The 18,262-nt window shown below is 44.4% G+C and overlaps 1 protein-coding gene across 4 annotated transcripts in view; it reads right to left on the bottom strand.

Moving 5' to 3' along the window:
• Positions 1–18,262, bottom strand: part of UNC13B (unc-13 homolog B) — a 174,870-nt gene that overhangs the window by 111,167 nt on the left and 45,441 nt on the right. For 3 of the 4 annotated variants that reach the window (XM_078600220.1, XM_078600223.1, XM_078600221.1), the window contains exons 4-8: positions 10,236–10,353; positions 9,645–9,768; positions 9,232–9,305; positions 4,488–4,545; positions 2,412–2,447 (exon numbers count right to left, since the gene is read on the bottom strand). In XM_078600220.1, coding sequence (XP_078456346.1) covers positions 2,412–2,447; positions 4,488–4,545; positions 9,232–9,305; positions 9,645–9,768; positions 10,236–10,353 — 410 coding nt within the window. The remainder of the gene's footprint in view (positions 1–2,411; positions 2,448–4,487; positions 4,546–9,231; positions 9,306–9,644; positions 9,769–10,235; positions 10,354–18,262) is intronic. The other variant, XM_078600222.1, reaches the window with a different exon arrangement.

Genomic DNA, 18,262 nt, shown 5'->3' with positions numbered 1-18,262 from the left:
TCGAAAGCTAGAGGGTCATCAAATAAAAAAAATATTGAAAAATGTATTCTACAATGTTAACCATTTAGATTTATACGTAAACATTTTTTATCTGTAAAAGGAACTTCTAAAATATCCGCAGAGGAAATGACACATCCATGTATACCTCTGTGAACCCTGTAATTATGATTACATTGTCTTTGTAAATTATCATAGCCTTAGCATCCAAATAGGAAATGATTCGCATCATAATTGTTGGTTTGCAGATGACGAATGAAAGTGTCCCTCGTGTTTTCATGAACAGGACTATCCTTACATGCAATTACCCTTCGACACTTTCAGGAAAAGCAAATACCATTGTGCATTGAAATGCTATTTATGTAAGGAAATGGTTAGTATTCTAGAGAAAATCATTAATGGATTAACAAAAATGTTAACATAATCAAAAACAGTGCTTTGTGGACACTCCTATAATCTGTTATGCGATGCAACAGTTGGTTCTACTTCAATACAAATCACATCGCCACCGAAGTGAAAACTGCTGTATTCAAATGTATGCCCGTTATGTAAATCTAAAACGGTTGTCTTCCGTCCCCCTTCTCCTTATTTCAATTGTACGACTGGCATTATGTCTGGAGATGAAAAATCCATTCGGATATGTAAACACTTATCAATTTGCCTTTTTTCTTATTTTTACACAGGAGTGGAAAAGGCAAAGATCCCCTATATAGTCTCAATAGACTGCAGGGGCAAGTGTTGTTAACGAGCAGCATCGATGAAGGCCAGCATGACATTTGAGAGGGCGGGTGGCCAGCACCGCGCCAGGCTGTCTTTGTCTCCCTCGTGAAGATGTTTGACACACCGCACCAGGTACTCAGTTGAGGCTGAAGCGACTTGCGGGAGGGGCCCAGGACCGAGAATCGTCACCGATGTTGCGAGCGGGAATTTAACTTGGGTCGCTGGGTTCGTAGCGCAGCGCGCTAACCGCTATGCTACCACTCCCGTCACACTTCACATTACACGAGGCCGATATCTCTACAAAATGTCAAACTGATAAATATATATTTCCTGGCAATCTGATATTTTTACAGTTGACTTCGCACACACTCATACTGGTTAATCTTTCACACAGGAATAATAAGCTGAGTCAACCCCCAATTTGGATTTCATCTCACAAACCTTCTGGCTTTACAGATCAAAATTCCTGATAGTCTTAGAATACCGGTCTGTGTTGCCATTGGATATTAAGACAGGACAGTTAACAAATCTCTCTTCCATTCATTGTTCACGCGTTTCCCATCTTACCTTCTGCAGCATTCCTCTGTCGTTTCCTAAGTGGATTATGTATCTTGGTGACACGAGGACTGGTGCATCCGTTGTTATACTGGGCATGTCAAAGACAAGACCCTCAGCCACGAATGATACGTGAAAACGCGTAGATCCAATACATAACATGCCTGAGAATATTAATGATGACACCAGTGGCTCTTTATGGTGATTGGCGGTAGCAGAAGGAATATTGGTATTGATTCAAGTGACGTCTGCTTGCTGTCGATCATTTCAAATGGGTTGAGAAATGACGACTGAAACTGTGGGATTGAACATCATAGTCTAACACGGATGCTTCCAGCATATTCAGCCTGGTCCTATGTTATCAAAACAATTAAATATCTCAATATTTATCACAACAGTGCAGGTCTATTTAAGTCCATTTATCATGTGAGCATCATTCATATCATTTGTTATGACGCTTGTTTACCCAGGGAGGCCTCACTGAGTCTCAAGACTCAGGAGGGTCTTGCCAAGTTTTCACAGTAAGGAGCCATGTTGCTATGATTAATCCCAACCGAGTAATTTGCAAGTAATTCTATTGGCAATGGGATGTTTGGCCAATACCCGTAACCTTGTATGGGTTGTATTTCATCTATGGGAGGAAACCGGAGACCTCCCAGAGGACAGCCAGGCAGAACAGGGGGAAAACATGCACACTTCACACTGAAATCTTCTTGGTTCTTTCGGTAAAGTCACGTGGCTGAAACGTCGTGAGAATTATTTTATTATGTTTTATTTATTATTATTTTATTACTTCCCTTCTACGTGACTTTACCGAAAGAACCAAGAAGATGAATCCCTGCTGCAGTCACGAAAGCTTTAAATCGAAATTCACACTGAAAGGCGCCCGAGTCGGGAATCAAATCCGCGTCCTTTTTTGTTGAGGCACAAATGTTACCACTGCACTATTCTGTCGCTCAGCTAACTGGTATATTCTGTCCATTAGTTATGACAAAATACATCTTATAATGTACACAAAATTTGAATACAGAAATGACAGTTTGCGTTGTAAAGGCACAATAAATAAACCTTTGCTAAATAGTCACGCCAATATTTACGAACCAAACGGGATAGATCTAAATGAGGAAACCGTTACATACTTTGTTGGTCACCCCATCCGAAATAGGTCCAGTTGCCTGCGTAGATGCAAGGTGCGCAAAAGTAGGGGAGGAAGGACAGACAGGGAGAAGCGAGACTAACATCAGGCGATGGCTACAGGCCAGACACAAATGGAATACGGAGGAGCACTGAAAACATTTTTAGAAGACCGCAATCAATTTTGGGAGCCAGACTGGAGCGGAATGCTAATGATGATTTCCAACACGTTGAACACAAGTGCGGCCACAACGGTTTTCTTGCTCCAAAAATGAACAAGTTGGATAAAACGTGGTGCTTCCACAGTTTTCCATCGGCCTTGTTAATGTCGCTTGGGATTTATAGAAGTAACATGGTTAGAAAGCAAGACATGAAAGTTGTGTATGAGAAATAAGACGACTGTGTTTCAGAGAAAGCTCCTAGTAAGATCTTTAACCAACATTTACATGATCATTAAAAACATATCTTTTCAATTTCCTTACTATTACATATAAACATTCTCAAGTCATTAATATTTCTACTCAGGTGTTTTTTCCCATACTTATTTAATGATGCAACATTTGAATTACAACCGGCTAGACCTTTAATGCCAAAAGATTGCTGTGTGGTTTTTAAAATTTACAAAACATTATAGAAAAAAACTAAATTAAATAACGTATCTATATTGTCCGCTATTTTACATTTGACGTAAATGTAGGGCAAGTGTTTTTTTCCCCAGTGCCACCAGACATTTACCAATGGGGTGTGCCGATGCACAAACACAATCCCCCACCACCGCCATCATTTCGTTTTCATGGGTAAATGCACCGAAGAGCTCATTTTCCTCCCCATTTCAGCTGACAGAATGTAAAACGTGAAAGATTGTATCAGTTTATCATGACAGAGTGAGTACTCTGAAAGCATACGTCACCTCCACGCCACAAGGTCTGTCATTTTATCAAAGTATTTTCCATTAAATGCAAATGTAGTGACGACAGAAAATTGCTAATTCTAGGCGATCGACAATGCATTATGGCTATCATTTTTAAAATGCACCATCCCAAGAGGCAATTTAGGATATGTGGTGAGATATTCAGCATGAGTCCAGCATAAAATATCTTAATTTAGCACGCAGCACTGGCGCAGAGCCTCGTTTCATTCTGAAATGAGCAGATGAGCCATTCAGTAAAAAGAAAAACCCTGGGAGATTTAAATCCCCAAATAGTGACATCGCACGTAATAATGATACGTTGCCAGCCTTCAACTCCAAATTGGATAGTAACCAGATTCAAATGTCCAACTTAAGTGCAGAACAGGTGCCATCAAACCAGGGGCAGCTACATGTTTACACACACACACACACGCACGGGCACATGCATTTCCATATAAACACAAAGGCAACAATGCGTTAGAAGTAACACAAATCGAACTCGAGAACACATGCACACGAATGGCACTTGAACGCACCTGCAACAAGATAAACTCCACAATGAAGCCGCAATGGCTTAGTGGCAGGTGACAGGGGGTGTGCTGCCCTCTGGCGGATTTTACAACTTACTAATAATGGATACTGTCAAGAAATAAAATCCACACAGAGCATTAATAACATCTCTTATTAACTGGTGTTAATTTTGCCCTGCACAGAATGTGGAACGTTATGCGGTTGGCATCAATGCCTCATTCAATCAAGCAGGCTGAAAACATTTTATTTGGTATGCATCGTAGCATAAATTTAAGCACTCATGCAATGGTTGTATTTGAAAATTGTAGACAAAGTAGATTAATTTTCAAATAGCACACCTAAGTCAACTGATGTACAAACTAATGCGCGTAAGATTAATTTAATTTGTATCCGTACATTTTTCATATACCTGTGGTTTCAGAGGCTGAAATAAAAAGGTTCAAGAGAAGTGAGAAAGTTGACAAGAGACTGAAGCAAGTCTGAGCCATAAGTGGCATTCAGCAAAGTAAAGGTTTAAGCGGGGACGATGGTAGCATGGAAATGAGAATCAAGCAAAACAATTTCTGGGTTTTATACGTCGCACTCGCACGTTTGGTCTCACACACGGTCGGAGGAAAACGAGCAGAGAGTGAAAACTTACAACACTGCATATTTGTGGTCGGAAGGGGCTTCTTCTCCACTGCCTCTTGGAAGTTGTACTGTCGCACAAAGACAACGCACATTTCATTTGTCACGCCATGCACCGTAACGCTTGCATCTACAATCGCCGTACCCTTCCCATCGAGCATCAAATTTGAACGTTGGAACGTTAACCGATTGAACATTGTAAGGTATAGTGCACAGATCGTTCTTTTGTGATGTACAATAGATAAGTCATTTTAAAGAAACACGCACAAATAACAGAATGTTTGAAAATACAGAACGTGGCTTCATGGCCGTACCGAGTAAACATGCAACATTGGGTCAGCGTTGGCATGTGGTTGGAACCGTTGGGCCAGTGTTGGCCAGCGTTCGCCCAACGTTCCATCTTTACTGGGTATATGCTCATTATTATCACTTCGTTGTATTCAACATGGTTTAATATCATATCACGGCGTGTTCAACTAACACTCACAAGAAATTATTAACATCTCCGATTCCTGATATCATCTTTCATTGCAGACTTCTCTTGAACGCATGAAACTTTTCTATCTGAAAACCACCGCTGTCTGGGCCATGGCGCCATGCCTGAGTGACAGCGTTGTTGTGGCTGCTGAGGATCAAGTGGCAAGACAGAATCCCTGACACGGAAGTCCTCAGCAAGGCCAATATCCCCAGCATCCACACCTTGCTTGCAAAGGAACAGTTTAGATGGACTGGCCACGTGACCAGAATGCCCTGCGCGAGACTGCCAAAACAAGTCTTCATTGGCGAGCTGAAGAATGGCAAGCGAGCGCAAGGTGGCCCCAAAAAGCGCTACAAGGACACCCTTAAAGCTTCCTTGAAGAAGAAGCTTTAAAGCTTCCTTGAAGAGAAAGCTTTAAGCTCTACATCCTCCCTGACCTGTGCAGTGTGCCACAGATAATTCCGGGCTCGGATTGGCCTGTTCATCCATCTGCGCACTCATCAAAACCCAACAAAATGACAAACGTGCCATGGTCATCATCAACTTGATGGACGAACAAGAGAGATAAAGAGGGCTGCTGCTGCTCACAGCAGCTGTGGAGGCGGCTCTGCTGTGCCACTCATTGCGCTACCAGCAAGGGCAGCAGGGGTAGCAATGGAGCAGGCGCCGTGGGATGCCAGTTGTGCTGGGACGATTACTTGACGACTGATTTGTTGTGGTCTATTACGCGGGCCCTTTTTGTTAAATGGCTGCCGCCCCCACATCCTGTCTCATGAAGGTGGGAAACCCCCTGCGAGCTACGGCCAGCATGGCGCAGCCGATGAAACCGATCACCCATCACCGCCCGTCTAGGGGCATGCGCGGGAATAGATGAGGCTTTTTTTCTTGAACGCTTTTCATGTTATCCGATTAATCGAGTAATGGAACCGACAATCGAAATAATAATTCAATCACTGAAATAACTGGGGTGGGGGAGGGGGTCCAGCTCTACTGCAAATAATTTATTTGCATCGAGAATTAATCGGTGCAGAGCATTGCTTTGCAGCTACGATCAACGACGCACTGAGGCTGGCCTTGATGTCACCGGGTTTCTGGCATGTGCGTCAGTTGTTTATCTCCTTTCACTTTCCCTGCCTTCCCTGCCGCTTTGCTGTGATTTCCCGTACGTGATGATCTGGCGGGTAATGCACACAAGGGCCTTTTGAGTTACCGGCTGCTGCAATTTGAGGCTGAGAATTTGGTTCTCAGCCTCTGCCGGTTAAATTGATGTGAATCACGCCCCACGTAATTTAATGTGCAACGACCCACTAATGGTTTTGTTTCATTTTACGTCACGTCCTGTTGTTATCACAAAGTATTAAACATGTTAATTACGCCTCTGTTCATTTTGAAGCTAAAATACACGAGGTTATGACTTGCGTATTAAATTATATCACAGTAATTGCACTCGTTATGACATATATACAACAGGTGACATGACCCCCCAGACTTTAATGAAAGTTAAAAGCAGTAGAGAATAAGATTTGTTAAAAAATATATTGTGGGAAGCACGATCCTTCAGGCATGATGCACGTGACCATACGTCTGCACCCGTGCCCACGATCAAATCCACGTGGCCGACGGCGATAATAACCACCGTTTATTATCCCTCAAATTGAACATTTAGGTTGAGTTTTAATGCGACGATGGCGCTTTGAGTGGGAGATTTGTGCCAGAAAGGTGCCATACACATGTAAACAAAAATGAAATTGACTTGACTCCATGCACGAGCTCCCAATGCCACCGAGGCGTGGTAACACAACTGCCTCGTCATCATCATCGTCGTCAAGATCCTCCTCGGCCTTGTCCCCGCCGAATACCACCCCCCCAATCAACCTCCCCCTCCCTCCCATTGCAGCAACCAAGGCCTCCTGTCAATACTCCTAATCAACCTTTTATTCGATTTTTAGTGCGCTTGTTTACAAGTCTGAGTCTCAAGCCTCTTTCTCATTCGGGTCCTGCCAAGTTTTAGCAGTAGTGGTCGATGGTCGCTTTGTGGATTCCAATTTGAGAATTTGGTGTTGTATTTCAAATTTGGCAAATTTGGACCATGACACCGGCGCATGTTGGCCAACTTTTGCAAAATTACGTCATGCGATCTTTCACATCCGCCGTGAAGCACACCGCAGCGATGACCAGGGCGGCCGCTGAATTTGAACCGTGAACTTCTGCAACAAGCGGCGAGCCTCTCCCGCGGGGGCCGCTGCTCCTCCTCCTGTTCAGCTGTGCGCGGGTCCACGGAACTCCCTCCACCTTGACCATCTGCACTGCTGACTCCATCACCCTCGAGACCTCCTCCTGCTCAGCTGTGCCCGGGTCCACGGAACTCCCTCCCCCTTGACATCTGCACTGCTGACTCCACCACCTGCTGACTCCACCACCTGCTGACTCCACCACCTGCTGACTCCACCACCTGCTGACTCCACCACCCTCGAGACCTCCTCCTGCTCAGCTTCCATCCTCGTCGTCTTCTACGCGCTTTGTCCTGGTGTGCCATGGCGGCGAGATGTTAACTAGCTCGCCTGGCATACAGGAGGTCGTAAGTTCGATCCTGACCCTGACGATGCCTGTGTATTTGGAGTTGGCATGTTCTCCCCGTGGTCGCGTGGATTTTTCTCCGGGTCTTCCGGTTTTTCCCTCCACATTTAGAAACGTGCTTTTAGAGTATTTGGCTGTTGCTATAAATGTCCACGTGATGACAAGCCACTTCGTTGCGCTATGCTTTGTGGTCAGGTCACTTCTGAAAAATAGCTACATAGCTCAGTGGGCCTTACCTAGTAAAATAAAATAAATACCCAGCCCTCTTTACCCATATCCTTTCATTCATCTCCTGATACGTGTTATTACACCACTTTCTCTGGTGCCAATTCTGTATGAACTCTATAAAGATGCAGTTGCCTTGCATTGAATTGTGTTTGTGGTAATTTTAGAAATGTTCCTCCAGAGAATAAACGTTAATGTGTTTTTTTGCGAGGTTGGCAATATAATTCACTCTGGGAAAAATGTGAGCGCGATTTCATCTTTGAGTAACGTTTAACTCCCTCGCGAGCCAACCGCAAGACAATGCGAGCAGGAATTGCCAACGATGACGCACACACGGTGCTCACATCCACACGTGAAGACACCTTCAATTCCCTCGATGGATTCTCGGAAAGCCGCTTTAATATCCAATGTAGTCAGAAAAGTATTATCAAGTAAACCATCATCGCATCAAGCAAAGGCGCCTACGAAATTACTTTTGTGGCGCATTTATAGCCAAATTGAGTTGGAGTTTTATTTGATATGTTCCACCGATGATACCGTTTAACCAGTTGCCCGGCTTTTACAAGTGAGATCCGTGGTAGATGGGCACAGCAGTAACAAAAACAAAAGACAAAGATCAATCTTGCCAATTGCTGATAATTTATACCATCTTAGCTCTAAAGGTAGACAGTGAAAAGCCAAAGGCAACTGCATTCCAAACAACGACCACCATGACCATTCTCAAATTGTAAGTGTGCACCCGTGCATAAACGATGCCTTCTAAATGTTTATTAATAGTTTTTTCAATTAACTCAGATGTGTCAAATATTTTAATAGTTTCGGGCATTGCTAGTTGTTAGCTGTGTGTTTAGATTGTTATACCAAAAAAAGAGAAATGCTGAAAAAGCATCTGAGAGCGTTTACTAACATGCAGGCACATTAACAAATGCACACCTAGGACCATTATCAAGCCCTTTGGTGCACAAGAAACACAACGCAGCGAGCAATTTATGACACATTGAAAGCACATTGCGTGGTCAGTCCTGTTAGTGACACGGGCAAGGTACCCAGTGTGTCGCGTCATGCTCAAACGTGTGGGGGGGGGGGGGGGGGAGGATTCTCATCGGTTGGCAGTCTTTAACAGGTGGAGAAAATTCCCCATTCCTAATGGAAGGGACCAGTCTTTAAACAAATCAACCAAAATGTTGATTTCCCACGATATTGACTCTGAGTGGATGATGGGACGAAGTCAATTCAACACTGGGAGTTTAATTTCCAAACTTCTGATTGTGAGTCATGAGCTCATATCATCACCCAATCATCAAACAAAAAACACCACTTAAGGATGAGGTGAAAAAGTTAACAGCTCTTTGTGCATTTGGAATAAATGCAGTTCACTTCCTATTGCGATCTCAAACGATCAGTTCCTGCATGGGGCCTAGAAAATTGAATTTTCTATCACATTTTAGGTTTCTTTTTGTATTTAGAGTTCCAATACCTCGTCGTGATCCTGCAAGACGTTGAGTTGCTCGAGCTTCGTGGTCCAGTACTTTGCCTCCTCCTCTGGGATGTCTGCAGCACACAAGAGACGACAGCCGCCGTTCAAACACTCGGAACTTCACTAGAGGCGCGCAAATGGAGGGGCATCCCGGGGATTCATCATGGACAATCACGCAATTATTTGCAGACCTTTGTCAAGCTACTGCTGGGTGAACTGTTACCTGGTAACCGTTTTTAGAAACGATTAGAGGTTCCTAGAGTCAGGAGACGTATCTGTTTCGAGTGTAATTTTAGTGATAAACGCACCAAGTCACGAGACGCCCTGGACACTATGAACACACATGCATACAACCTATCAACATGCAGACTTACTATCTAAAACAAAACATGATCATGATGAACCCGCCTCACCAAAGGGCAGCTCGAAGCGCGAGTCGAGCAGGATCTGGTGCGGCGTGGGGGTCTTGGTGCCACATATTTCATCTTCCTTCATGAGGACTTCAGCGTCGAGGGTTTGCCATTCTCCTGGGCCCTCCTGCCATACCACGGCAAGCCCACACAAGCACAGCCATCGTGTCACCACCCATATCACAGCATACTCCATTCAATTCAGAACAGATCGCAGATTCTTCTTATTATTCCTGTGGTTGTTTATCCCCAAAAAACACGTTGATTGTCAAGTTTCGCAGTCACGGGCAATGTTGTTGCCATGTGTAATCCCAGTTAAGTAATTGAGTAATTTTGCGGATCAAATTTCGAAATTGGCAAATGTGGTCCTTGACACCGGCGCAGAATGGTCTTCTCTTGCGAAAGATGCCAAGGGGTCCTTAACGTCAGCTGTGAAGTCGACAGCATGCAGTATTTTTGATCAATGCGCACTGCAGTATTACTCAGGCCAGCCTGCCGGAGTTGAACAGCAGACCTCTGCAACAAACGGCAAAGCCGCTACCGCTGGACCACGTCAGCGCTCCCAAAGGTGTCGTGTGCGGGTGGTGAGCTTGCCTCGTTCGAGTGCTGGATGTCATTGAGAGGAATCCACGAGGTGCCAACCATCGTGTCCCAGATGAGTCCTTTGTCCCATACCTCCACGATGAGGCCAAGATCCAAACGGTTGATCTCACTGTGGCGAAACAGAAAAACATGCCATGGCTCCGAGGAACAAGGGACAAGCAGGTCTGTACATTTCTACACTGGGGCTGCCAAAATGGGTAATTTTTTCAAGTGCCCTACATGTAGTTACCGTATTCTCAGGATTATAAGATGCTCCGTAACTTATGGTCAGTGTCAAGATATACAAATCTGCACAACAACAAAAACAACCGCCGTTCGCCACTAAGTGGCGAGAACATCACCACGGCACTTGTGCCAGGCTCGGCGCACCACACTAAACACGCACATATACCTACTGGATTATAAGACACTGCCAGCTGTTGCATTAAAATACAAAGTTAGACTTATAATCCGGAGCGTACTTGTATGTGGTATGCGGTGTTCAATGGTACCGTGTGCCTCTCTGCACTGTTATACCGTGCTGCCAAACACACGCCAAGATTAGTCAACTCGCGACAATGTATTTCAAAAGCAATCAAGCCTGCTGTAATGGAAAGTAAAACGTGTTTGTCGTTTTGGCACATTTAATTTGTTAAGAACACGAGATCACAAGCGTTTCGTGCGATTAGCTTAGGCCTCTGCCATGCGGCTCTTAGCCTTATCATTTCTGACAGGTTGCAGCCTCGTTCATTGAAAGGCAATATGGGAAAATGACACGTGTAAAAAAATAATCATCTGGAAAGCATTTGATAAAAATTAATACCAGTTTTGCTTATGAATATTTGATGTACAACACGGCTGTTTCTCGAAATGAAATTGTATCAATACTGCAATGAGCGTGTGCGTCTCTGTCTCCCCGATTGCATTTTCTGACAAAAAGCTGAATCACCAAACATTAATATGCAGGCAACAAAAACACACACAAATGCATCGTACTTTTCTATGAAATGCTTCTCCGATTTGGTTTAAACAAAGCACGTAAGCAGCATGAGATCATTTTTATTAATACACAATATGAATTTATATTGCAAACCATTTGCCTGTGTAAGACTTGTAAAAACAACACATTGACCTCTTGCCCTGAAAGGAACTTCTGCTTTTATTTGGAAGTTCATTTCAAGGCAAGAGGAGATAATGATTCTACCAGAGAGTGGTAAAATCACCATCAGTATCTCCTTTACACATACAAATACTTTCTAGCATGTGGATCCATGCAACTGCATAGGTTTTTTGTAATTCTGCATTTTCTGGTTGTACAGCTCGTTGTTCGGCAATGTCCAACATTTCCCACCAAGTGTTGGGGAGCTTCATCACATCGCAGTTTCCCCCATGAAGTAGACCACACTAATCCTGCACGCTCGACAGGCGAGGAAAAGCGTTCTCCATAGCAAGGCCCACGGGCCACTGGCGGCCCCTTGTGGCCTATAGTGCGGCCCCTGATGTGTGGACCCCGATAATAGAAAAATGTGAAACACCCCCCATCATCATCGTCGTGCTGTTGTCAAACCGCCAATGGTTTCAAATGTGTGGCGGCCCTCACACTGATGATGTCTTATCAGCGAAAGTGGCCCCCCCTCTGAAAGTTAGTGAAGATCACTAGGCTAGGTCATCGTCATGAGCCTTGCCGCAGGGCAACTCGGTTTCAACTTAGCACCCGAAAAAAACAGGGTGAAGATCCTTGAAATGCCGCAAAAAATTCCAAAGGCCACATCAGCAGCAAAATAATCATGATCAACGTGCTCTCATCGGGGCGTTTAAAAGAACCTTCTGCCGAGCAGAAACAGGGCGCATTCGCATCGGACGTGCGAGTGACTCGCGAGAAGAAGGAGAAGACTGTAACGGTGTCCTTTCCTCCTCGCCAGGAGTGGCGTTCTGATCTTGGCGGCGCCGCACGCTACGGGAGACCCGGTGCACTGCCCCTACCGATGGGCCGGCTCAGTGCCACGCGGTATTGCGGGACACTGGGCAGCGGACGCAATGCATTTCTGAATGGGGAAATCGACAGAATGGCACTTGGGGAAAATGTATAAATTAAACATGTTTAGGGGTTTTATCTTGCTATCAGGATCGTCTGTGATATTTTCACAACTACTTTCCACCAAAACATTAATTCAACTCAGAAGTCTCAATGAGCCCCAACACGGTTTAAATCCGGACATTGTATTTAATTAACTTAGCCTCTGTAGAGGGAGGAGTGGTGTCGCCATGGTCAGTGCCCTGCGTTGTGAACCCGTCGACCCGATTACGATCACTAGCCAGTGGAGAGTGACATCTGAACCAATCATGGCCCCCCCACCTCCCACCCCACTTCACAACTAGCACTGACCAGCGTGGTGAAGTATGGGCAAACAACCCCCACGACTGACACACCATGGGGAGAATATTTGTCCGGAAGTGGATTGACAAATAAATCTGATTGACAAACTTTTAAAACTTTGAGCGTAAATATTTCAAAATTAGTCAAATAAACGGTTGAAAAAAAGAGTTGCAAATATTCTAAATGGAGCTTTTCAATTTCGGAACATTTGTTTAATAAATTACCGTTATATAATGACAACTGACGGCCCTTTGTCAATCCACTGTTAAATGAAGGCGTCCCCACGCTGTGCGAGTCGTGAGGGTCGTTTGACCATGCTTCACCGCGTTGGTCAGCGTAGGCTGGTTAAGTAAATATATGGGCATTGGAAATGTTCGAGTACTCAAACGACACAATAAAACATTTGGCAAGAGGACATTTGCCAGACAGGTGACTGTGCCTGCCATTTAAAAGGCCCGTGAAGCCAGACCCGAGTCACAATGCGCCTGTCACAATGCCTGCCAGACCCTCATTATGCCCTCTATCTTTCTGTATAAAGTAATGACATTCCTTCACGGTTGCCATTTTGTCATCCGAATGCAAATTATACACTGGTCGAAATAATAAAAAGGGTAACTATCAAGCGATACAATGCGTTTAACTTTTAAAAAAGAAAGAACAATGAAGCCATTAAATTTATCTACGGGACCTTTTTTGCCAGTATCAAAATGCTGAAACAATAAGACATGTTTTACCCTTTCTTTAAATAAAACAGGAGTTGTGTTAAGATGTTAAAACACCAAATAGATACCTTTTGCAATGAATCAAGTAAGTATTAACCACACGTACTTTAGGAAAAACGTGCAAACAAACATGCTCTGATAATATATGCATTGTCTTTTATAATATGAGTAATAATGATCATTTATATACATTTTGTCCATCCACGACTGGGCAAAGACCTCCCCATGCTGTGCCAGTCATGGGGATTGTAAGTTTGTATGTTGAACTTCTTTCGCACCGGACGTAGACAACCGCGGTAATCAGGGGAATGATCGAATTCACCGCACAGGTCAGTGAGGTTTGGTCAAGAGAGGAGCCCAAGAGCGGTGCCGATATCACTCGGCAATAATACGAGCCACGGACCAAAATCGAACGCAGGTTAACGGGTTCACATTCCAGTGCAAAAACCACTTATCCACCACTCCCATCACGTCACGTTAAACCACCGCACACAGAGTATGTCATAAGCATTCGGTACTGTCGTTTGGGTGGCTATAACCTAAAAATAAGACGTGTTTCATTGCATACAATAGGTGCTCTAGTTACACTAGCTGGCTGCGCTTAGCACCTCGCTTCGTTTTCCAAAAACACGGCTCAATCCTGGGAACAGGTCCAGCATTCAAAGGCTGTGCATCAATCTCACAAGTGCTCTTTATGACCCCCTGTATTTGTCGAAAGTTCACGAAGAAGAGCTCATCCATTCAGTCCTCCATACGATTCGCTGGCCTGACAACAATGCCTGCGCACGTCCGTTCTGACACGCGCGTGGCACACAGTGGTTCATTCATAAACAGACGCGAGCGTTTATTTCCGTGAAAAATATGTCGGAACAACTCCAATGGGCAGCAGTCATACATTGCAACTGAAGGATTTCTCCACAATTCTGGCAGTCGCCTGATGAGGCTGGTTGTAATAATCGGCGAAACGTTGTGCCCGACTTATAAATGTCGTGGGTTTACTCTCCAACACACCACCGGTGTGCTGGAGTAAAGAATTGGCACGTTTTGTTCACGTGACAACCCTTACTAATTGGCTGTGTCGGGTGGTGGCGGGTTGAACGACACATTCATATTTACATGATCTAACCCAAAATAAATCCTGCATTAAGTATTAAATTATATGTTCATTGAATTTATTACGAATATTTTTAGGAAGACGTTTTCTATTTATAGAGACTACATGATAACGCTGGCTTAAAGCAGATGCACCGTGAGCTTAAATTGAAAACTTACATACGCACCAAATGTGTATTGTAAGATGCTGACATACAGATTGAGATTAAAGGATGATACAATAATACTTTCGCCTGCTGTATCACTACACATGCGTACAAAACGTGCATTTTACAAAAGGGTTCAGGATGACACAATATGGAAAAGCATCATAATTTAAGTCAAACCACAGCTTTTAGCGATGCCTCACGGAGGCTCGTTTCACCATAACCCAGCACCGTCAGCAGTGTAGCCCCGCAGAGCTCACAGACACAACCTCTGCTGGTAGTGTCTGTTTCTCATTTAATTTAATTTGGGTGGCCGCGTATCCCAGCAGTTGGCAAGACTGAAAACATTCAGCAACGGGTTCAATACATTTGAATTCCGACAGCTGTCCACTAATGCTGTGGGGCATTGCAAAAGCGTGGCATCTGCTGTAGATGTTTTAGACCTTGTGACATCAGTACAAGCGCGTGCCCTTTTGTGCATACAGATTATCCCGAGGCCAGATTAGAACCACGTTGAAAATTTGCCCTCGATTTTAAATGGGAAAAAAATTACTCGTGTTCATCAAGTCATTACACAATCATCACCTCTGGAGGGTGATGACCTCGTGAATGTGATTTGAAAATCCAAGTATAACCGACACCATAAGCACCTCGCTACAACTAACACGTGTGAATAAATCAAGAGGACATTTCCAGTGTGACGCTGTTCGTTAGACTCATCTCGCAAGGCGATTACGTGCCCACTCGCAGACCGCAATGTAACGACGCGCAGCAAGGTGGTTTTACGGAGCGGAATGAATCGACGCCCGCCTTCTGCCCATGGGATATTTACGTAGCCGAAGCACGGGCAACACCCAGGCATCCTGCTGATTGGACGCGTTATTTTATGCCAAATACGCCCCCACACCACACACGCGGCACAGCAGAGAATTCACTCGGGTGGGCAAAGGGACCCCCCCCCCCCTGCACGATTGAAGTGAGGCCTGTTCATCATCTCACGCCCATATCTACGCGTGTGCTCCTACACATCGCCACCAATCCGATTGCTCGCCGTGTTGTTCACATTTTTATTTTATAAAAGGTATACTTCAATACATTCGCATACCATAATTTATTTACATAATGTTCTATTTTCGTTCACTTTCGTGAATATATAAAGGCATTGCTTATGTGATTTGGTTGTAAAGTGCCAGATATATTATTTAGGAATGACCGATTGCGGGCTAACCAAGCTGTGCGTCGTGATCCTCAGGGGTAGAGTGAAATTTGAAATTTAAATTATATTTTTTTACATTAATTTACATTTTGCTAAAATGAACAGTGACTAGAAACAACATAGAACATATGGTCCCTGAATACTTAAACACGGTGACTATGTCAAATGCTCGGAAAATCCAGGATGGATGAACACAAAGTGATTGTGCATGTGAATCATCCATTCCTATGATAAGAGCCCAAAGGGAAAGCATTACGCCATGTGCTTTGCTGATACGAGTCTGTGCTCAGTCCTGACGGACAAACACAGACGCTCATCACCAGCACGCAGCATGGTATTTGCCTTCAATGCTCCACATTTATTTGTATTTGTACACCCGGAAGATAGAAAAGCTGGCTTCCAAATGTAATGTGTATGTAAAAATAATGTTGTTTGAGTTCTAGTGAGTGTATGCTTTGCTCACTGACTACAGAGACTAAAGAGACCACATTAACCCAATTGCAATACACAGTAGGACAGGAGTGTTGTGTTTATATAACGATTGTACACATCCCTGCATTGTATACGATTTGTAAATAAAAAAATATTATTATGATTTTCAGCTCTTTGGCATTTAATGACAAATGAGGACCACCCGACACCGTGCTGATCACGGGGGTTGTTTGACCATACTTCACCACATTGACTAAATATGGGTTTGTGAAGAAAGAGCCCAGAAGCGTTCAGATCTCACTCGCCACCGATGTGAGCCATGGCCAGGAGTTGAACTCAGGTGGCCATGCTCATGGCGCAGTGCGCGAACCATGACCCCACCGCTAGCGCAAGTGCGTACTTGGGTGGTGCTTATCTCCACATGGTGGCCCTGGGCCAACCTTGACGGTGCCACAACCCTTAGAGAGCCCACAATTATAGTATGCTGAATATATTTGAAATACTTTCAAAAAATCACAATCGTCAAAAGGGGGCAGTTTAAATATGCCTTGATTGACTATGCAAATTAACGCAACTGGAAATGCTACTCAGTTGTACCGTATCAGCAGCCATTATCTATTCATTGCTGGATGGAGGCCTCCGTACGCCATTAGCGTCAACTGTGATCCTTCAACGCCCCAATCCACCTACAACGTCGCCGATCTAGTCGCTCCATCGCTACGGTGATCGTCCTCTTGGGCACGTCCTAGCGATGACGTGTCCTGGCCAAGCCCGCTGACGTTGCTTAGCAGTCGATACTATGTCTCCGATACGCACACGTCCCCTCATCATTGTGTGTCTCTTTACGTCTCATTGTATTTCCAAGCGTGAATCTCTCCATGAGTCTTCGTGTATCTCTCGGCTTTTGTTCAATAATCATATTCAGTGTCCATAATTCTGATCCATACGTCGTGGTGCAAATATGCATTTGATTGAAAGCCATCTTCTTCAGCCATATTGGTATTTTTTGCCGATGTATGACTATTTATTTACGCTTTTTTACCCAGCAAAGCCTCAGTGAGTCTCACAACTCTTTTTCTGGAGGATCCTGCCAAAGGGTTTGCAGTAAAAGGGGGGTGGGGGGTGCGATGCTTGCTATGGATAATACCAATTAGAGAAACTGAAAACTGTATATGCACAATATAAAGTGAAGTGTTGCTAAAAACAAGTGGCTGTTTAATGAATCATTGATGTAATTGTTGCAATGTGTTACCGAAATCGTCAGGCTTTTTAATGAACGCCGAAGATTTTGCCATTCACATGGAGTCACAGCAATTCCCAGGGCACCCATGGGGAGAGTGGATACACTGTGCTGTGTGCACGTTGTCTGTAGGGGGCTCTGCTGCCTAGCTTGAGGTCATGACAAGACTTCAATGTCAACCACAACATATCCACAGGGAAGCGTATAACCGAGTAATTGAATAGACGTATTATATAACGTGAAGTGTTGCTAAATAAAGTGGATAAATCATCCCTTTGCCAGTAGGGGGCAATTATGGCCACGTAGATTCCAACTGAGTAATTTGCGGGTAATTTTCAGCATGTTGACCGTGACACAGGCACACAATGATGCCATCCTCTTGCCAATGACGTCACGGGATATTTAACGTCCACTATGAAGCAAAGAGGAGCGAATTGTAACGGTTCATACACCCGCAGTGTTCATCAGCGTGGCTGTTGGAATCAAACCGTGAACCTCTCACAATAGGCAGTGGGGCCACGCCACCGCCCCTGTACCTGCAGTGGATGTGGACAAGGCCTGTGAAAGCTCAAACATGAGCATTCACTACAGTGCGACAACAAACGCTACCACTATGGAGACAAGGGTGGCCGGGACGTGGTGCTTTCCCTGCGACGCTTCATGCACTTTGTTTAGTTTGTGGTCCTTCCCCCGTACCTTTGGTTAGCACGGTTTGCTACGTATGCTGTGAAAGAATTTCAATGTACATACATACACTGGACTGTAAAAAGAAAAACATCATCGGAGTGTCCCA

This window comes from Lampetra planeri, chromosome 13 (genome assembly GCF_965212315.1).
Source record: "Lampetra planeri chromosome 13, kcLamPlan1.2.h2, whole genome shotgun sequence".
NCBI classification, from domain to species: Eukaryota; Metazoa; Chordata; class Hyperoartia; order Petromyzontiformes; family Petromyzontidae; genus Lampetra; species Lampetra planeri.
This window is presented reverse-complemented; position numbering and strand designations above follow the sequence as displayed.